Here is a 22,550-nt window from a genome sequence, read left to right as displayed (position 1 = left end):
GTGAGAAATCCTGTCATTTCTTCCACTTCTCTGACTCACGACACTCTAAGGCCAATTGTACTGGTCCCAGTTGGTGACTTAGAATCTTCGTGGTTTATATGAGGTGTTTCACAGAGATAGTGGATTAACTAACTGAATCATTGAGGAAAGCTTCAGATTTAAAGTATTTAAGCACAAACGGCTCTTAGTAGATCAAGTTGCTTTTGAATATAATCTACAGTTTGATAGGAAAATAAAATAAATCGTTGGTCAACTTCTTGAAATGAATCCAACATTTTTATGCTATCAACATAGCAGTCTTGTACTTACAGATATAAATGCACAGTGGATCAACATAAATTATTCCTTGCTTGCAGTGGACAAATGTTACCGAAGCAGAGCCACCAGGTAAACCAATCTCTCAGAAGAATAAAATGTATTAAATTGTAAACTTACATCGTACAAGTCTTTTTTTTCAGTCTTCAGTTTTTGGATTTCCAGCAAAAGTGACCAGACCTCGCCCCTGAGCTGCAGTGGGATTCCTTTATATATTCTCCGCACCATCTTGGGATCAAACAGACAAAGTGAAAAATAATTGTCCGGAGCGGAGTTCTCACTCAACTTTAGCAGTCTTTGGACAACAACAACTTGAAATTATATAGCAGGGTAGCGTCACGGAGCACTTGCTAATGGTTAAGAGCAGGAACCCAGGCTGAATTTTGCCCTTTTCTGTATCTCTTTATGGACCTGAATGCTTTAAGATTGTTCCATTTATTACAGAAAGATGGCCAGAGGCGAGGAAGTCGTCACTGATCAATCAGGTCAAAAGATTTGAGGAATCACTATTAAAACGTAAATCCTATTGAACCTCAAAGTGATACTGAAAGTTATACTGGAGTATAGTGGACAGCATATAATGAAGAAAAGTATCAAAAAAGTTTGTAAAAAATTCTACCTACATGTACATACCTGAATTGATTCAGGCTCCATTTCAAAATTGTCCTTTAAATATTACCCATTACATTTAATTTACAAATTACTTAATTTTATCAGTGCCACAAAATAGTGGAACAAAATTTTGCCCACAAAACATAGTCAATTCACTTTACAATATATTCTGTGAAGCACTTTTGAGACGTTTCAACAACGTGATGAGGCGCTATGAAAATGCAATCATCATTATTATAATAACAAATTATCTAAATGGTTTGAGAAGGATTGAAATGAGAACAGGTCATTGAACAAATCCACTTTCAGATCTTGCAAAATCTACCCCTCATGGAATCCTCCCCACCATTTCCAGGTGAAGGTTTCGCATCGAAAATCTCTCGGCCCCAAAAGAGATTACGTGAAAGCTTTTCTAACGTTCATCATCCCCAAATCTCCATAACTCAACCTTGATTTCCTTTCCTCCCCAGACGATACTCTTCCTCCTCTCTCTTCCCCCCCCCCCCCCGCCGCCCCACAACCTGTACCTTGGGACACCCTCCTGACGTGAAAGGAGTGTTATATAAACGGAAATTGTATTTTATTGTGCTATATTGTATAACAGCAAGAAATCATTGTGTCCAGAGCAGTATTCGTTTATCCCTGCACCCTCCTGTACTGTTTCCAAGGAGATAACATTCAGCTTATTTTGTCAGTTCAGTTGGACAACATCTGGGCATAAAGTGCAAAAGAACAGATTGAAATGGATTTTCTGAAGGCACCAAATTAAAAACAATTTTAGAAGGTGGGGATAGGAACACGTTTTATTTTCTGGTTCCAATACTTTGTACATTTTTAGGCAAAAATACGAATCCCACTGCTTCTGAAACCATCTCCAGATAGTGTCAACAATGGGGCATGATTCATGCAGGATCAATCCCAATTTATTCTGTAAAACAGGCAATATATCCCCATGCTATCTACAATCTGCTTGTTTTCCTTCTCCCCCGCCCTGCCCCGATACTCTTTTAAAACCCAACCGATTTGAAGACAAAGATAGTGAGTAAGAAGGATCTTTTAAATACCATTGCAAATATTTTCTTATACGGAGCACCTAAACATAGTCGTGTAGCGTTAGTGTATTCCTGCGTTGAATATCTACGAGTCTGAATGAATTGCATAGGAGGACAACTGTTCTGAAGAGAAAGCTTACATGATGGGCAGATCGTGAATATAGCACTTCAAAATGAAGTCTGCCCGGGTTGCCTCCTGCGCTAATCTGCTAAATAGCTTCACTGGTGGTGGGCAATCAGCCAAATTCCTCGGCACTAAATCTAATCATCTCCAGTGAAGCAGGCCTAGAAATGCCACACTTTATCTGTGCTGTAATGATAGAAGGTTGAGCTAAATCGTCCTTGGCTCATAGACTCGGATCCAGGAGGTTGGATTTCAAGGCATTAAATAAATGTTTGACAGCACCTCACCCATCAACTGAACACCGTCAAGATCACAGCTGAGATCTAAAATAACGTTTCTTGGCAGCTTAACTTAGGGACATTCTGGCAGGCAGTAATGCTCCTTCAAAGGTAGGCACACACTTGATTAAATAAGTTGCTCATAGCGTCATGGACAATTCCACATCTGCCACAGTGGATGCGTGTTGACTTAGCTACTTTAAGTTAACAAAAATAAGTAGAGGTGCAAGGTTGTAGGATTTGATGAAACGCATCTTACATACTCTTCGATGGTGTCCTTGCAGTATTCAACTTCCCAAGACAAGAGCGGAAATCGGGTTTCCAGCTCTCAGTTCTTGCCAACTTTTTGTCTGAATTCCCCTCCCTCCCCCAACCCAGGGAGTCTGCACAAGAAGCAACAACAACAACAAAATTACATTTGTATAGCGCCTTTCACGTTGGAAGGACGTACCAAGACACTGGACACTCAGTGTTTCGCACCCGAGCTGAGGAATAGATGGGGAAGGAGGGTGACCGAAGGCACGGTCCAAGAGGAGGGTCTTGAGACGGTCTTGAAGGAAGCAAGGGAGGGGGCGAGGCAGAGGGTCGGCGGGATCGAGTTCCAGAGGGTGGGGGCCGAATGACAGAAGGCCCGCCTGCAATGGTGGGACGGGCAAGGCGGAGGACGTGAAGCAGGCTGGAGCCCGCTGAGCGGAGGGAGCGGGCAGGTTGGTAGGGGGGTTAGAAGGTCGCAGAGATTGGGGGGAGCAAGGCCATGGAGTGCTTCAGTTCCACCATTTGCGGCCCTTCACACACATGCGCGCGCTCAATAACAGTTGCAGTACCACAACATGACAACCTAAGAACTTGCTAGGCGAAAGAAGACCGAGGTAGATCCAGTTCGCCTTCCACCGTCCTGGCAGTCGCATGACATGTCATGTCCCAAACTATGTATTGTATCCCGAGATATTATTTCCTAAAAGTTGGTATTGTGGCAGTAGTACTCCTACACTTAGAAGGCTACAGCAATGTCACCTTGTTGTATTCAATTCAGAACGTGCATAATTTTGGAATGTTTTAAAATATACACCGCTCCTTACATCCACAGCTCGTTACGATCCAAGAATAATTTATTTGTTTTGGTATCCCGAAGGAAGCAGAGGATCTCTTGAACTCCTGGACATAAAATACTATTGTGATCAATGGGTGGCATCATTTGCATTTTATCAGGAGTAAAAACTAATTTTCTGATGACTGCAGGCACCAGTTGTAAGTGGACAAATGATAATGTCTGTGGTGCCAAACCACCCAATGAATTGAAAATGCATCTTTTATGCAGCTCATATCTGAAATATTTACCAAGAATCGTACGGGAGATTCCAAAGCAGTCGCCTCGCCCCTAAATCACTCCTAAATTTAAGAAATACGATTGAGTTGCTCAATGCAACTTTGTCATGGTCAGCACACTGCAAAGCAAATTAACTGCAATTGGGAACAATATCATGATAATTGACATCTATCATCTCTCTTCTCTCTCTGGCCCTCATCCGAGCCTTCTCCCCCACCACCCAATTCCCTCTCAGTTCTGTTGAAGTCCAATTTCTACCAATGATACATAGAGGTAATTAGAGCAAAGTGAGCAGAATTTCCTGCTGGTTTTGTCTCCATTTATCCCTGCTTCTTGTGAGGTATGTACGTGCACGGGCCATTTTCATTTCACATGTGCACTCTACCTCACCTGTACGTGTATCTCATGCCCCCTTCCACATGCACACACCTCATCTGTAACGTGTGCATTCCACATGCTCAGCACATGTATCCATACACGTCATCTCCCCTACACACCTCTCCACTTGCATGTGAGTGTATATCAAACATGCATGTGGCTGGCTGCAGCACCTGAAGTAAAGGTACCAAACGTTGGGCAAAATCTTTACTGAACAATTACACAACATGATTGTTAAGTATTCCCGTGAGTTTCTAACAGAACGCTAGCAAAGATGCCAAATAATGAGGTTTCACATAAAAATCTTCCCAAAAGGAAAAAGCAATCTCTAAATACTTCAGATTTTAAAAGTAGAACAACAAATTGCATTGATATAGCGCCTTTCACATCGGGACGATGTCCCAAGGGCAGGAGAAAATGCGAATTACCAATTAAAACAGTGAAGCAGATTATTGAAGGAATACGATGCCATGTGCCAAGGTCTGTTGAAAAACTCTTCAACTTTCACACGCCTTAATGAGAACAAATTGGAGCTCAATTCCAGATTCAGTTATTACGTGCTGCGCAAAATATTTAAAAATAAGCAGGGAATGGATGGCTCAAGTAGACAAGATTAATCATGTTAATCCCATTACTTTCAGTGAAAAGATCTATCAGTAATCTTAGCACAAATACCAAGAGTTGCATGATTATCTTCATACATAAATCCCCGTAGCATCCTTTCTCAGGAGCTGTGGAAGCTGTCATAGCTTCTTTCTCAAGGCAACTCTCACTAGGTGGCTGAAGTTATGGATACCATTTTTATGCCGTTTTATTCTTTCAGGACATTTCGTACCCAGTTCAGTTCTGAAGTAATCTGGGACTGCCTTTACCAGTTAATTTTCAAGGACAGAATTAAAAGCACTCATGGGCAACAAGAATGAACGATGTACCCGGTTATAGTAATAATCCTTGCATTTGGTATAGTGCCTTATCAGGTCGGGAAGATGACTCAAACTACTTCATAGGAATTACTCTGAGTGACTACGTTTGTCGGCTAATGTGGCAGCATAATTACGCAAAGCAGTGTCCCACAAGCAGCCGTGGAACGAGTGACATTAAAGGTCACGTTGAAGGTCCTTCCGACGTGAAAGGCGCTGTATAAATATAATTTGCTGTTGTTGTCCGAAGTTATGACTTGCAAATTTCGGGCAGTGGACCCTTCCTGTGTAAAGTCCCTGTATAGGCCAATTAAGGTGAAAGCAGCATTGCTGGTCTGCAGGAGAAGACTGATTGAAACCCTCTGCCAGCACAGATTCAGCAGGCAATTTAAACGTGATTTTATGCTGGGTTTTACACTAAGCCTTCGGCTGCACAAACCAGAGATGGTCAAGTGGTGGCGCTAACAGTTGAGTGGTGCTCATACAACATTTATATTTAAGATTAACAGCTAAATAATGGTAGTGGAGACTGAAAGCAAACTAGACTGACATTTTCTGGCTCTGGTGGTCTAAATGACGATAGCGGTGATTGGGAGTAAGTGTTGTTAAAGGGTCTGCGGATATGCAGAAAAATATCGGCACTGGACGTGCACAGCGAATTGGCGCAGCGCAGGGATATTGGATCAGGCAGTCGAAATAATTCAGCCACAGGCGCTTTCAATATTCCTGCCTCTTTTTCATTATGGTCTGGCCCATGATGGCAGGAGCGTCATCACAAGTGGACCCGCAATCCAAACCCAGGGTTCAATTAGATTTCTCCTACTCTTTTGACGGATGCTGCTACACAGACCTAGCATTTGGCTTTTATTTCAGATTTCCATTATTTTCCAGCTCTGCTGGGCGCGACAACATTAACACTTATAGTAATAATATTCCTTGCATTTCATATAGCGCCTCATCACATCATTGAGACATCTCAAATCGCTTCACAGAATTTACAGTAAAATGAATTGACTGCATATTTTGCCAATTGCACACAGCAGTGTCCCACATCAATTCATGCAGGCAACACAATTGTTGGTGGTACATTATTTTATATTTCAGTTAAGCTAACTTTTAGAAACTTGGGAGAGCGCGTGAATAATTTTATTGCTTAAGTTTGAGCTAAATATTTTTGTAACTCGTATTGTGTCAAAGTGCAGTATTATGAATTCTGCCATGTGCTATCCCTAATTTGTTGAACTCAAAAATGATTTATGAATAATGGGAGCTATCATATGTTTTCCATCTTAATGCTGTATTATTATGTCAAATCTACTTTCAAACTGATGCAAGTGCTTAAAAGTTTGCCAAGTTTTGTTTATAGTTCTTGTAAAGTTTTCAGGAAGTTACCCCAGTTCCACCCGCACTATAAACAGCCAAGCCCAATAATTAGCTCAAAAATTTCCTTTAGGGATTAAAAAAAAAATCCAGAATGGTGGATTATTATTCATGAGGAACAGATCGTAAGGAAATAACTTGAAATCAAGACCATATATAGCTTTGTTTAACCATTCGGTTGAAATATTTGCTAGATGTACACAAATTGAGTGAGCCTGCATAAAAATCAAAGCTGCAATACAAGAGATATGCTTTGTATCACCCCAAGAGTCCATCTGATCGGTCTGTGCTAAGAAAAATTCTAATAAGCCTCCTTCATCTGAGCTTCTAAAGATCTGAGAGACGCTGCAAATCTATTTCAACACTGCTGATGAGCGGAGCAACGCGTTTTTCGTGTTCGGCCGGGTAGAGTCCTGTCACATGCAGAAACTCATCACCGTGCTTAAGAGTATCCAGACTAAACTGAGAATTCCACGCATCCCACCTACGCATGGAAATTCCAGAGATAGATTGTTGGAAAGGAATGCGCTCGCTCTCCCTGGAGCAACGCACCCCGCTTACCCAATTCCGGAAATTATTATTCGCAGGTCGGCAAGGGCGAAGGCTTGATATCGCTGTCTGGCAAGCTTTCCCGCTGCTTGTCCAGCTAGCACCACCCTACCAGCTGGGGATTTAACTTGCAGAGTTAACAGGAGCTGAGTGGGAAGAATCCCTGCCCCCCCCTACAGTGACTGGTCTGCCCTGCCATAGCCTGCCGATGAGCCAGGCTGGTCGTGCTGTCATTAGCAGTAACCTGGATTACTGCGGACCCATCTGGCTCTGGAGATATTCTGTAAGCATTCTGTCAAGAAAATTCTGCGAAGCACTTTGAGACGTCTCACAGACACGATACAGCATTATACCAGATGCAAGGATTATTAAGATTATTATTAGTTTCAGAAAGAAAACAAAAAAATGATTAAGTGCAAAAGTCCTGCAGGGATCTGGATGCTTAAAATACTTGTTATGCATGAATTTCCCGACTTCCAGCAGGTCACCAAATGTAAAACCTCATAATCTGACAAAGGTCTCATTACAGGATGAGGTGATTTAATGGTGAACATCATTACGTTCACAACATGTGGTAAATGCTCAGGTCACAAACATTAGGTGAACAAACTCAATAATTGTCAAAAAAAAAAACTTTTTCTATACTGTGTACAATCTTTCGACTTTGGTCGACCTGCTTCTATGGTGCATAGACAAGTCGAGTTTATGTAGCGCTTCTGTTAATTGATGTGAATTTCAAAACCGTCGCCTTAAATAGAAACCTTATCAATTGTAATGACTATAGTTTAATGATTATCAAAGTTTGTTTTTACATCTCTTTCCCTTCATATTGGCTAAAATAATAATAATCTTTGTGTCTGATGAAGCGCCTTATCACGTCGTCGAGATGTCTCAAAGTGATTCACAGGTTGTACTGTGAAGTGCAGTGACTGTATTTTGTGGGCAAAACACAAAAAAATCTTAAAATATTTAAAGCTCGTCTGCGGAGAGCCATAATTCTCTTCCCCCACTCCCTCTCCACATTCACGCAAGCACGCACAGAATAGCATTTAAGCAGCTCATGTTATAAATAAAGCAGAATATCATTACAGGGGAATAATGTCCAATGACATCTGCTCTGAAACTGATTCCAGCGAGCAGTTGAGTTCTGGGCACATGTTCTTGTCTTCCAAAAGCAGCGTCAAATCAGTAAGCTGCTGTGTAATGATTCATTAAGAGATAGGCTAAATGGCTTTGCTCTTGACTGAGATTTGTCTTCTGCGTAGGGAAGTCTTAGATCACTTCTCAGATTCTTTCCCAGAAAATATGTGGAAATGAGAACATTTTGTGCAATGAGCTGCCCCCATGTACCATCTCTGGCATGATACACTAGAGCTTCAACTCTCTATATTAGTGTACTATTCCGGCCACCAACTTTGTAACCCTTGGACTGCCAAGAAATATTTACTATATAATTACTTATTATTATTTTATATGGGAGAATGGGTTCACAAACCTGAATCCAAGCAAATTGTTAATTTCTTCATTTTGGCAAAGGGCTTAAATAATAATCTTTGCATTTATCACGTCTTCGAGATGTCTCAATGTGCTTCACAAAATGTACTGTAAAGTGAATTGACTGCATATTTTGTGGGCGAAATACCAGAGGAACACAAATCAAAAGTGTCACAAGTTAGGAATCTGAATGGAACTTTTTTCTTACACAAAGAGTAATAAACTTGTGCAAATAAGTTATCGGAAAGGGCAGTTAAGTGAACGGTAAAGATACGGGCCAGCAAAATCAGAAAGAAAAACCTGCTATTTGCAAAGGTGCACTTACCTTTTCAGTGTTCTTGTATTTGTCCCAGCCTTTCACCATTTTGATCCATTTTCCTGTTCTTTCAATCTCCAACTGCTTAACCTTTAAAAGCAAATCACAACCACCGTTAAAATCAAATTATACGACAACCCCGTTATTAGAGCATTGGGTTCCCTTTTAATGTGGGGACCCTGTGGTCCTACATATATGGTCAGTTCCTATCACATCTGCCAATGAGTTGGCCTTTTCTTTTTAAAACAATCAAATAGTTCTTGTGGAAAGTGCAGTATCATTCGCTTATTTGAAAATTCTGTATTACCTTGCTAAATGTTGGACCCAGGAATAATATTACTCGCATTTGATATAGCGCCTTATTACACCATTGAGATGTCCTAAAGCACTTCACAGTATATACTATAAAGTGGATTGACTATATTTTGGGGGCAAAACACGGCAGCCAATTGTGCACAGTGAATCTAAACCTGACTGGATACCTACTTTCATAATCCTAGGTCTAACAGTGATCAGCAGTCACATTTCCTTAAAGCCACAGTGCAGTATAGGAGTTGTAGTCCAGAACAGTTGGAGGATTAAGACAGTCTGGGAAGTGGCAAGCATGGTACATATAGTAGCAGTTCCACTTATTGGGTGCATTGAATGGCCTGCGACTTATTCTGGAATTGTTTGACCTGGGGGTGGGAGGATCTATAGACAGTTCAAATAAATGTGCCTCTCCAACAACAACAAGATTACATTTGTATAGCGCCTTTTACGTCGGGAGGACGTCCCAAGGTACTGGACAGAGAACAGCATTTCAGATCCCAGCTGGGGTTGGGGGGGGAAGGGGGGTGGCCGATGGCATGGTTGAAGAGGAGGGTCTTGAAAGAGGCTAAAGAGAGGGCAAGGTGGAGTGACTGGGGAATGGAATTCCAGAGGTTGGGGGCAGAGTGGCTGAAGGCTCTCCCGCCAATGGTGGGGCGGGGGACATGGAGCAGGCCAGAGCCGGCTGAGCGGAGGGAACGGGCGGGTTGGTAGGGGGTTAGGAAGTTGCAGAGGTTGGGTGGGGCGAGGCCATGGAGAGCATTGTACATGAGGTCCAGGATTTTAAACTGGATCCTCTGAAGGATAGGGAGCCAGTGGAGTCGGGTGAGAGTTTGGGAGATGGGGTCACGGAGTTTGGTGCAGGAGAGGACACGGGCTACAGAGTTCTGGATTATCTGCAGCCTGTGGCGGGAGGAGTTGGGAAAGCCGACAAGCAGGGAGTTTGCATAGTCGAGCCTGGAGGTGATGAAGGCATCAACAAGAGTTTCAGTGGCCTGAGGGGTGAGGTCGTGGCGGAGTCGGGCGATGTTACAGAGGTGAGAGAAGGTAGAGCGGGTCATGGCTTGAATGTGGGGGAAAAAAGACAGTTGAGGGTGGAGGCAGAAAGATAAAGTTGGGTGTTATCCGCATACATGTGGAGGTTGACCCCATGTCTGCGGATGATATCACCAAGGGGGAACATATAGATATCAAAGAGGAGAGGGCCAAGGACAGAGTCCTGGGGGACCCAGACGTGACAGTGCGGGGGCTGGAGAAGAAACCGTTAGAGACAACAAAGTGAAGACGGTGAGAGAGATAGGAATCGAACCAGGCAAGGGCAGGTCCGCAAAGATTAAGTAAGGAGGAGAGGCGGTTTATGAGGATGGAGTGATCGACAGTGTCGAAGGCGGCAGAGAGGTCGAGGAGTACAAGGAGGCAGAGGGAGCCCTGATCACAGATGTTCAGAATGTCATTAGTGACTTTGACCAGGGCTGTTTCCGTGCTGTGGGCAGTGCGTAAGCCGGATTGGAGGGTATAAACGTAGCATGAAAATTTTTATTCTTGATCAATGCAAACTGTTAACACTTGTCAAATCAACACACAACGGCATTAACTGCCTGCAAGTGCACTGCACTGCTCACAACCAAATGATTCATTGCCATAAAAGGAAACAGTGCAGGAATGCTTCCCCGGAAAGAAATAAGGAAACAAGACAACGCTTTCACGAAGACAGCCAAAATAATGACTAAAATTTAATTGGACTTTCTACTAGAACAGTAGCATTATATGAATCAGTTCCTGTTTCCATAGATCAAGACCATCCGTATTTGTAGCAGTTCTAATAGGGATTTAACACGATCACCTCTCCCCCTGGCTCGATATCAGACTCCACCACTGTCGAGCGCTCCAGGATGCTATCCTGCATGAAGGGCTCTATATAAATGCAAGTTGTTGTGTATTTTATAGAAACAAAAATACTTCAGAACTCCTGTTAACTAATTAAAATAACTATAATTGATGAAGCCAATTTGACAATTTCTCCCAATTTAAATTTCGCTAAAAGTAATAATAATAATAATCCTTGCATTTGATATAGCGCTTTTCACGTCGGGAGGACGTCCCAAAGCGCTTCACAGAACACACTGTAAAGTGAATTGACTGTATATTTGTGGGCGAACGCGGCAGCCAATTGCGCACAGCAATGTCCCACAAACAGTCGTAGATTGAAAATGACCAATTTATTATTGTTTTGGGTTTTGGAGGGATTATTATTAGGCTCTGTGTGGAGTCAGGAAACTTGCCCAAGGTGTCGCCCTCTGCCTGGAATTGAACTCAGGTTTCTCACTTGCAAAGCGAGTGCTCTAACGACTGAGCTACAGGACTCCACAGTAGTGTAGTAGTTTAAAATGCTCATTAAAAAAAATCTATCAACCTTTTAAACCTAACGTATGTTGTGATTTCTTTTCAAAATAAAGGAAGGATTAACTTTCATAAATTCAAAAAGCCTTTTCATCCAATTTCCAGAGATAATTGTGAAACAAGTACCCTGTTCTTTAGTCACGCATAATCCTGAGTTTGTTGTTTTACTCATTGGGAGAGCCAACAAATGTGTTGAGGCACTGCTTTGCATGTCATAATGTTTCAAAGAGCATAACTTTGTCCTGCAATCATAAGAATCGTTGGCTTACCCTTTCTTCCACAGCGTCAGGCACAGGGAGCTCATCCGCACTGTGTAGAACAAAATACATTTCAGTCATCACATTTGCACTTGATTTTTCCACCGGAACAATATTTTAATCAGATTTTTTTCAAATAAACTTTAATAAACACATAATTAACAGAGGTAACATCTCAATCCAGTTGACAATTTTTTTTAAAAAGAAACTTGCATTTGGTAAAGTGACTCTCTCGTTGGGAGGACATCTTAAAGCTCCAGGATTTACTGTAATGCATAGTGACTGTATCTTAAAGGCAATCGTCTGCAGAGATACTCATCTTAACATGCATAGGGCCACGTGAAATTTGTTAAGAAAATAAAAAATAGTCACTAGTGCTCTGCAAATTAAGTAGAGGGAATAACATGCCAATTGTTTTTAAGATACATTATCGAATCTCACTCAGTTTGATGTTCAACACTTCATCATTAATATCACCATTCTATGAAATTAATGTAGTTAGTTAGTGCGTCCATTTAACACCACCCACAGTCAGAAACCTCTGGGGAGGTGAAAAGCAAGGAACTAGTTAGAGTAAGCTCAAGCTTTTACTGCAAGCTTGGAAGATGATGGGTTAAAATCTTAGGGAACGATCAATGTCAATAACAAACCTGTAGCTGTTTTGGGGGAGATTGTATAGTTCCTCTAAATTAAACCGACTTTATTTTTTATTCTGACAAAATGGAAAGGAATACAGAATTGAAATGTACACGAACACAAGATTGAAACGCACAAGAATGTGGAACTAGGTTAAAGCAAAGACTGGAAAGTGTTTCAAGAAGAAAACACATCACGCACAGCTTGTCGAGTTCATCAATGTCGTCTTAATCCCGAGATATGACATCCGTCTTGGAAGGCGTTCAACTTATGTTATTTGTTTCCAAAGCGCTGAGGTGGCTTTCACTGTAATTTATTTGGTGCTACCAGGTATTGTGTTAGACAGAAACAATGGTGAGGTATCCCATGATGAGAATGTAAGTGAAAGATGATTTTCACTCCATGTCACAAGGGATTAAATGCTCAGAATACATAACAAAGTTCAAGTTTATTGACGCAGCTAAATTGTCAGAAACGCAGGTAGATTACCTTTCCCTCCTAATTCCATAGCCAAAAGGTATAAAGAGAAGAAAGAGGGAAGAGTGAAGAACAGAAAGGCTTTGTGCATTAACAGGGACTATTCTGGAAGTGAGCGTGCACCTGATGAATCTCTTCCTTAATAATAAGAATAATCCTTGCATTTGATATATCGCCTTACCACGCTAAATCAAATGTCAGGACACCTCAATGGAATTCACAGGAGTTACTGTGAAATCGAGAGATTACGTATTTGTAGGCAAACGTGGCAACAAAATCGCTCACAGCAGTGTCCCGCAAACAGCCATGAAATGAATGACCAATTTTATTTGGGGGATTGTTGGCCAGAACACCGGAAGGAACTCCCTTCTCTTTCAAATAGTGCCACGACGTCTTTCATGCCCACCTGAACAGGCAAATCCCGCCCTGCCCCCCTCCCCCACCATGTCCAATACTCTACTAACTCACAAAGCTATTGCTTGTGGACCAATGCGAGTTGCTGTTTTAAGGTGAGGAGACAAGCTTGTAGTAAACAGGACGAAAAAAAATGCTTCTCAATAGAAAATATCATCGAGCTAACATATGGCCTATCAAAAAATAGTTAATTTTGCTGTTCTAAAGCCACCACAGTCCCGAACTACAATATATGAAAACATTTATTTTTAATCACTTCAATGACAGAAGGATTTTATCCTGAACAATTTGTTACTAATTTAAATGTGTGGCACATTTCCTTCTTTCCAAAAATCACATTCTGCACGTAAGCTGAACCAAGAGTGCAAAAGTTGCTAAGGAGCAAGGCTCGAAGAGGCTTCTCTTAATACACCAGGGTACAGTCTGAGAGAGATGAAAGATTGTGCTTGAAAAAAGCTTCTCTCTAACACAGAGAGCCGCACTATCTCAGTCCCTGTCAGCATTATTGAGCTGGCTAAGCCCAATACAAATGACTTAGTAAAGTACTTTTACCCTAGCATCTCATTCTTTTACTTGACACGAGTATCCTATTGAAGCTATTCTGCAATACCGAGCTAACCAAACACCTGATTGTGGTTAGACAACTGACAACATGTAGCCCCAGTTTAATAATAAAAATCCTTGCATTTGATACAGCCCCTTATCACGTAGTTGAAGGTCTCAACAATAACAGGGAGAGTAGCAGCGCTTCCCAAAATATACTATAAAGTGAATTAAATTGGCTGTATATGTTAAATGCAATGATAACATTGAAAAGCCTTCCTTTGTTTTCCCTTTCCATATTCAAGTTATTTTCTTCCTACTGACTTCTTCCATTCCTTAAAAGATTCTTCCAAGATGTACATACACACTCGGCACATGTCATCTATCGTCCCCCCAAGTGACCCAAGCTGGTCTCCAAATCTTCCTCTACCCACTTCTTCTTCTTCAGGCATCTTCACTGTGATTGCAGGTCATAAAGGGCATCAATATGCTACGCTACTAAACATTTTACTTACATCTTAAGAAAGGATGCACCAAGGATAAACTAAGATAAACCGAGGCCCTAGTGCGGGTTTCCATTCATGCCTGATCTTTTTGTTAAAATAATAATAATCCTTGCATTTGATGTAACGCCTTATCACATTGTTGAGGCGTCTCAAAGCGTTTCATAGAATACACTGCAAAGTGGATTGACTGTGCATTTTGTGGGTGAAATTGCACACCAGTGCCCTCCAAGCGGTTCTGGACTGAGTGAATAAGTTCTTTTTTTTGAGGGATTATTACTCCTGGAAAGCGATCCGCCAATGGACTAAAAACCGGAGTTCCTACTTGCTGGTTGATAAAACAGAGGCTTGTGGAGTAAGGTGACTTGCCTAAGGTTTCACCTTGCCCGGGAACCAATCCCGGGTCATATCGCTTGTGAGGCGAACGCGCTAAGCACTACATTCCGGGAAATATTCACAAGAAATTCACAAGAGTCGTTTTTCGAGAGATCAAAGACAGAGGGTGAAGGCAATTTAGTGATTTACAAAGCCTTTCATCATTTGAATTTCAATGAAAGCCCCACTGGGCCAACGCGCTCAGACTTGCAAGTTTTTTTTAACATGAGAATCTTGATTGTCATCTTCAACCCAATACGTCTCAGGTAATTGTATGATGATCTAAAAATAAATTACCATTATTTATTTTTTTAAAAAAAGGCATATTATAATTGATGAATGTGGAATAATCAGGGAAGTCAACCAGTCATTATAAAGTTAATTATGTTGTGTTGTTAACTCTTTTGGTCTTGGTATTAATGGAAGTCAGAACAAACATGTCACTTCATAATTCCCAGCCATATCAAGTAAAAATGCCTCATTTCAATGAATGCTGCACTTCATTTAACAAGCTGTGAATAAAATGTGTATTCCCTGCTGTATAATTTGCGGTATATAATTTATTCTGTTCATAGAACCGCCACAAGTTCAGGTTTGTCAGGATTTTTCTGTAATGACTCTTCTTTTCAATTCAGTTTCACTTTATTAGCAGAATACACTAACGACTTGTACCCCCAAAAAATCCCAATAAACCATCTGCTTTGGCACTAAAATGCCATTTGCATTCACCTCACTGATGGAATATTTGGAGAAGTCGGTTTAGAAACAAGGTTGTGGGTTGTTTAAGAGTTCATTTCAATTGTGTAACTTAATGGCTAAGAGCTATCAGTGACTCAGAACGAAAGTACAAGCGAGACCCACACACTGCAAGAAATATACTTACAGTCATCTGCTCCACCTGGTATAGAAAAGAGAACGTAGTCATCTTTCTGTACAATAACTTGCACAAAAGTTGGTACTGTTTTCCACATTTGTTAACATGAGTGTTGTACCCACCCTCTGGAATGCCAACCCACTATCTGTCCACCTTGCCCCCTCCCTTGCCTCCTTCAAGACCCTCCTCTTCGACCTCGCCTTCGGTCACCCTCCTACCCCCTACCCACCCTCCCTCCTGATCCCAACCACCAACTCAGGTCCAGCACCTGACATGAAAGGTGCTATACAAATGTAATTCGTTCTTGTTTGGTGGAGTCCTGTAGCTCAGTGGTTAGAGCACTCGCCTTGCAAATGAGACACCTGAGTTCAATTCCAGGCAGAGGGCCAAACCTTGGGCAAGTTTCCTTACTCCACACAGAGCCTAATAATAATCCCTCCAAAAAACAAAACAATAATAAATTGGTCATTTTCAACGCACGACTGTTTGTGGGACGCTGCTGTGCGCAATTGGCTGCCGCGTTCGCCCACAAATATACAGTCAATTCACTTTACAGTGTGTTCTGTGAAGCGCTTTGAGATCTAGCAGACGTGAAAAAGTGCTCTATCAAATGCAAGGTTTATTATTATTATTGTTGTTGCTTCCAATTACAATCGTGCTGCAGTAACAGTTCTGTTGCTGTACTAAACATAAAACAACAAAGTGAGTAACATCTTTAATATACTTTTAGTTTAAAGATCATACAGGACGATGATGTCAGTGAAATGGAGCAAAACTTAAACCATAGAAGGTGGACAAATGACACACTCAGGGAGCTCATGTTTAACTAACCTGGGCTGGGTTCACTGACTAAATCAGCTGCAGGAGGAGCTGGGGTGGTGTGGGAGGGGGTGAAGAGAGAAGAAAGAGCAGTATAATGGATGGGAGGGAAGAAGAGAAAGCAGTTTTATACAATCAATGAAATTCAATACTCAAAAGGGCTAATGTAACAATGCGTTAGGGAAAATAAGTATTAGATAAATGCAGAAATCATTTCATAGCTTTGGCCATGGACACACTATAGACTCGAGTTCAAAAGGGGAAGGTGAACAGACAGTTTGCATCTAATTAGATGGACACAAAGAAGGTCGACTGTGGATCTGTGCTATATTGGAAGTATCGTACACTCACCTTTCAGCACCACACTAAAAAAAAGGCCCACTCCAGTCAAATGGATTACAATAATGTTCTCTGACACTGTGCATTCTTATAAATAAGGCTTCAAGAACTCCAGGAGCTTTGAATATATATTTGATTCAGTGTCAATGACAGTGTTTCTGCAAACATACTGAGAGTTAATATGTGTGCCATGTTCTGTTCTTGGCCTGATATCAATATCTTGTTACCCTCACCTGGTTATACAGCTCTAAACCCAACACATAATGTATCATGTAAGATGTTGCAGATCACTGCCTTGACAGAATAATTTTCCAATGGCAAAATCCTCTTCCCATTACAACACAACAATCATTTCACAATACGCCCAGACTATAAATCTTTAACACACAAATTGAATTGCTAACATTTTAAAAGCTTTCCCAATTTCCTGGAACGGTGTTTGAATGATAGCCCTTCTCAAATGAGTTTCCAACAGAAAGTAGCCATCGAAAAAAAATATTTTTGTTAGTTAAGATAAGCTGAAGTTAATTCAGTGTCAACTTAGTTCAAACTCATTCATGAAAAACATCTTTAGCGTATGGCAACATTACTTAAGAGAAGAGAATTTGGTCAGTCGAAGTTTTCTTAAAATGGCATTAATATTTTGTCATTAAATGAACTAAACATTATATTAGAAATTGATGATACACTGTCACTTGTTAAGAGTAAAAGTTGACATAAAACAGAGAAAAGGCTGTTATATTTGCTTGCCACGCACTAGCATTTCCTTCAAGAAGATTCCAATCACAACAACCTACACCTAGATACCATATTTCATGTAGGAAAACATCTCAAAAAACCTCACAGAGGCAATGTGAGACCCCAGCGGGATGGGATTTTGGGGATAAGACAGGAAGCGACCAAGTGTAAAGAGCAGGTTTTAGGAACATTTTGAAAGCAGGGAGGAAGGATGTACTACCTTAACCCTGAAAACCTCTCCCAGCTCAGGGTCAAACTCTACATAAATGCAAGCGCTTGTCGTTATGGCAGAGTATCAATCTGGGAGTTTAAAGCATTAAATCAATGATTCATAGAACTGAAAATACAGCAAACTGACAAAATGGATAGTGCAGAATTTGAAAGTGACACCATAAAGTAAGTCCTCCGTTGTGTTACAGTGCGAGCTACGCAATGGATCTTATAAATGCCACACACCATTTCTCAAGATTGATATAACTGGGCTCATTTTCTGATAAACAAGAACTTCCTAGTAAACTTTTTTTTAATAACTACGATTTTAATGGAACACGAAAATCCAAACACTGTAGATGACCTCATTTTTATAGATTACTTCCCTCTTTCCCCTCCCGCTCTCATTCTCTAATGTTTATACCAGTGGTGGCCAACAAAATACATGTTCTTTATTGAATATTTCTTGATTTACGCCATGAAAAGAAACATTCAAACAAGAAAAAATTGAAAACACACTGCCGATCGAATACAGACTTACCTAGACTCGTGCGAATGTTCGAGGCGGAGGGCTGCTTCTGGCGGCCCCGGTGGGCCATTCCCGGCCCCGCGGGGCCACAGGTTGCCCACCACTGGTTTATACCATCCAAAACCCCCTTTGATAACACCACCGCTGTCCCCCCCAAAAAAAATGGCTCGGCAGCCATGCAAATTGATTATTATTTATGTTATTAGTCATCGAATGATGCAAAGAGCACAATGTTCTCATGAGACTCAATGAATTTGGTGCAAAAAATGAGCCTTTTTTTCAAAAAAAGCGAATAAATAGAAACGTATAAAAACTAAAGCCTTACTGTAAGAAACCAAAACGATCCGTGACTTTATAGATATGGAATTCCGCATCTTCCCACGGATCAATCTTTGCTCCTCTCGTCCCTGAAACAGAATAAAGACATTACTTTTTGACACTCGCTTTTGAGGTAACAGTGCTGCACATCAACCATTTCATTTTAGGGATGAAATCATTTGAAATAAAAATATTCCTTACATACACAAGGTTCAGCAAACGTACCTAAAACGCCACAACCAAAATAAACCATTTACAGAAGCCGAAAAAAAATATTTTTAAGGAGGACCTTTTTCCTATTAGTGTTCCATGAAAATACCAGACATTAGTTCCACAGAGTGGTGAAAGGCAATGTCAGTGAGTGAAAGACAACGAGTGACAATCTTCTGTCAACTTCATACCAGGCAGCAGAGAAGCCTGAAGGGACCTGTTCTTGCCTACCACTTAGGCAAGGAACTCAGTGTGGCATTTATAAAGGCCATTAAAGTTGGAATAATAATAAATAATAACCCTACATTCAATAGTCCTACAATGTCCTGGGGGGAAAGTGGGGGGGGGGGGGGGGGAGGGGAAGAGAAGGAAGGAAACGTCTCAAAGCACTGTTTAAAGTGCTTTTTACTGTTTAAAGTGTACTGACAGGGTATTTTGTAGGCAAACGTGGCAGACGATTTGCGCACAGCAATGTTCCAGACAGCCATGAAATAAATGACCTATTTTATTTGAGGATTGTTAGCCAGACAACTTGAGAATCTCCATTCTCCTTTTGAGGAGTGACATCTGACCTCGGTACAGCATCTTATTGGAAACATTTTTTTGATCTGTGAAATAAAATCCCTGGTATTTTGAGGTCTTTTTTTTGCCAAAAATGGAGGAGAGAAATCAAAGGAAAAATTGGGGTCAAAAAAGAGAAAAGGGTGAACTTACTGAAAGTTGTATACATCAGAACTTGCGCCCAAACTTTCCAGAATAAATAAGCAGGATAAGAAAGTGTGCAAATTCTGTTTCAATTAATCTCTTGGGAATTTCCATATAGAGGTGGGATGCATGTTTGGTTTGCTTATTCTTAAACATGGAGATGGGTTTCCGCATTAAGTCGGAAAAAAAATACATCTATGAATATCTTACAAATTGACCACTTTAAGTTGGGTTATTGCATTGTAATCACATTTATTGATTATATTTTTCAGCAGTTTATTTCACATCGTGATTTACAAAACCTTAAGGTCCTGATCTGAAAGGCACTCTAACTTTAATATCCTTCAACTTCTTATCTGCTTGAGATGATCCAAGCAGACGGCTGGTTTCATTTTTAGACGTTGAACATGACAACTCATTAGCTACTCAACTATAAAAAGTGATTCAGTTTCTCATTAACATCTACACAAATTACATAGAGAATTAGATGAGTTTTATATCATTATACATATATAAATCTTACGCATTATTCCTGTCACTTCTCTAACCTGAGGAAAATCATGCTCTAGATGTAAATCTACCTTGATCAAAGCCAAAAACATTAAGAGCTCAATCATGAAAATAGTCAAACCAACACAGCTTTTCCAGAAAGGAAACAATTTTAGCTTAAAGGCACTTCTTGTATGAGCGAAAACATTGTAATATTATATAATTGCACGATGGATTTAAATGTTCACACTGCTGCATGAAGTACATTAACATTTACAATTTGAACAAAGATGATTATGACATTAAATCATCTTACATACGGTTATTAGTTGCACACTTAAACTATCCATTTCATTAACTGTGAAATGTTTTCTTGTGAATCAACATAAGATTCCAGTGTGGCTCTGAAGTAAAATAGCATCAGTTGCATGGGCATCGTCACCCTACAGGCTGTTCACAAAGCCAAGTTACCCTCTGTTTTCTTTCTTACAATGGATTTTTATTTTCTGTTGCAGACAAATTGCGTGTAGCGACGTCTGATACCAGTAATTCTTAATCACTCCATCCATGGTACTTAAGATGTCGCACCGAACACGGCGACGGATCGTTATCTGCTGTGAAAATAATGGCACTCACACACGCGCCCACACACCCTCTGGATGTCTAAATACAGTTAAAACACTTGTACTGAATACAATCAAGTACAATTATCATCATTCTTCTACATGTTTCAGTGGTTGGTCAGTGCACTGTGTTAAAAGAAACATGGGGGTAACAGGACTTTGTGAACACCCTGTACAATACCTCTATCAGGTGCCATTCCTTTATGTGCAACAACTTTAATGTTCACGTGATGCCCAAAACATGTCAGTAGGCTATTCGGCTGTGGGTATCACGTAACCATTAAAGTTGTTTATGATCCACAAAACAACCTCGGGATTTGGGGGGATTTTCCCAAGGGTCAATTTTTCACGTATAAGAAAACTGTGCAAAAAATCACAAAAAAAAGCGGTTACATTCAGTGAAATTTGGTAAAATTCTACCACTGATTGCATTTTGCGTAATAGCCACACCACAACCAACTGGCTCTTTCACTATCAGGTCTCCAGCAACAAACATGACTGATTCTAGTGCCGAGAAACGTACCTCTGCTCCAAGAATACAGCCTGAAGCAAGTTACTTATGTACATTGCATGATCACAGAGTCTGCGATTTCAGTGCTGATCACTTAAATGGCTGAACTGCAATGCACACCCATCCCCAAAGCTGAAAATGTCCTCAAATCTTTTTTTTTTAACAATCAACTCTTACTAAATATTCCCGGCATTTATGATGGAAAAGTATAGGAAAGAAACCTTCAAGTCTTAACAGCCTCTAAAAATCCCCCAAATTAGCTAGACCTTTGTGACAGCATTCATTTGTTCTCGTCTTGGTCGGTCTTACATATCCCCTCATCTACCCATTCCGTGATGAAGAGTCGTACTGAAACATTATCTATCATTCATTCGCTGATTGAACTGCTGTGTAATTCCAGCATTTTGATTGTATGTCAGCGTTTCAGCATCTTACAAGTTGGCTAGCCTTCTTGATAAGTTTCAAGCCGACATGGCAGTGAATAATTGAAATCCAAATCCCCATCTCGTTCCTGATGGATACTCCATCATGTACACACGTCGTACATTTCTTGTCCCAGTGTGCTATCCACATGAAAATCCATCCGTCATTACTCATCTTGTCCCCAAATCCTTCTAAAGCTCTATAAAGTCTTCACTTACCCATACATACAATGATATATTTGAAAATAAATTGTTAGGTCTTTGCTCGCTTGTAATATGAAATATATCCTTCATACCCCACAGCAACAACAAATATTTGGTGTTTTTAATGGCTTCACCGAAAAAAACACGCAGCTGTATTCAATCCTTTCTTCTTTTCATTTCATTTGAAATCTTTTGAAATCATTTGACAAGATTTAGGTCAAGGCATTCCAAGGTGATTGGAAACAAGTTTGATCCCATCATTCCACTGAATTACTGATCTACGCCTCATAATTGTGGTAAACCTAGAAACCTCCATAAATGGAGGGAAGCAGTGCAATGAGAGAAACTCGAGCATGACCATTACAGGGCATCCCTCCTGTATATTCGGCAAAATCACATCTTAAAGCTTAATTTCCCACCATGGGCAGAGTATGGGCTGTGTTTTACACCTACATCGATGCTGAAGAACAATATGACTTTCAACTTCCTTTTAGAAAAATCAAAACTAATATTTAATATTAGTAATATTTTAAAGAAGCGAAAAAAGAACAATTGGTATGAAGAACGGATCCCCATCCAGCATTTAAGTACACAAGTTATTATTAACAGTTAAGGTGCTGCTGTGTGTCTACAGCATTTGGACAGCTTTGAAACTTCAACTGGTAAATCTTCAGTCAGTTTCTTGCCTAATGTAGCTCCAACATCCAAAAAAACAGAAGTCAGGGCAAGTCAGGAATAACCTCTGCAGTCTCCAAATCGGCCAATTCCACCACTTGCTCCGAGATCTCGTGTAAACCCAAATCCTCAAACTATGGAGTCTAGATCCATAGTCTAGACTAGGAACCCTCCGTTCCTCTGGCTCCGGTCTGCTCCACATCCCCCGCCCCAACCGCCCTACCA

At 40.7% G+C, this 22,550-nt stretch overlaps 1 protein-coding gene across 1 annotated transcript in view; it reads right to left on the bottom strand.

Annotated features, from left to right (window-relative positions):
* The window catches only part of usp6nl (USP6 N-terminal like), a 111,181-nt gene that overhangs the window by 36,762 nt on the left and 51,869 nt on the right, over positions 1–22,550 (bottom strand). Inside the window, 4 exon segments of the mRNA XM_042334851.1 lie at positions 436–543; positions 8,755–8,835; positions 11,724–11,763; positions 18,494–18,575. Of these exon segments, the coding sequence (XP_042190785.1) occupies positions 436–543; positions 8,755–8,835; positions 11,724–11,763; positions 18,494–18,575 (311 nt within the window).

Source organism: Callorhinchus milii, unplaced genomic scaffold (genome assembly GCF_018977255.1).
Source record: "Callorhinchus milii isolate IMCB2004 unplaced genomic scaffold, IMCB_Cmil_1.0 Scaffold5, whole genome shotgun sequence".
In the NCBI taxonomy this organism is placed as follows: Eukaryota; Metazoa; Chordata; class Chondrichthyes; order Chimaeriformes; family Callorhinchidae; genus Callorhinchus; species Callorhinchus milii.
Note: the sequence above shows the minus strand (reverse complement) of the source record. Positions and strands in the feature narration are given on the sequence as shown.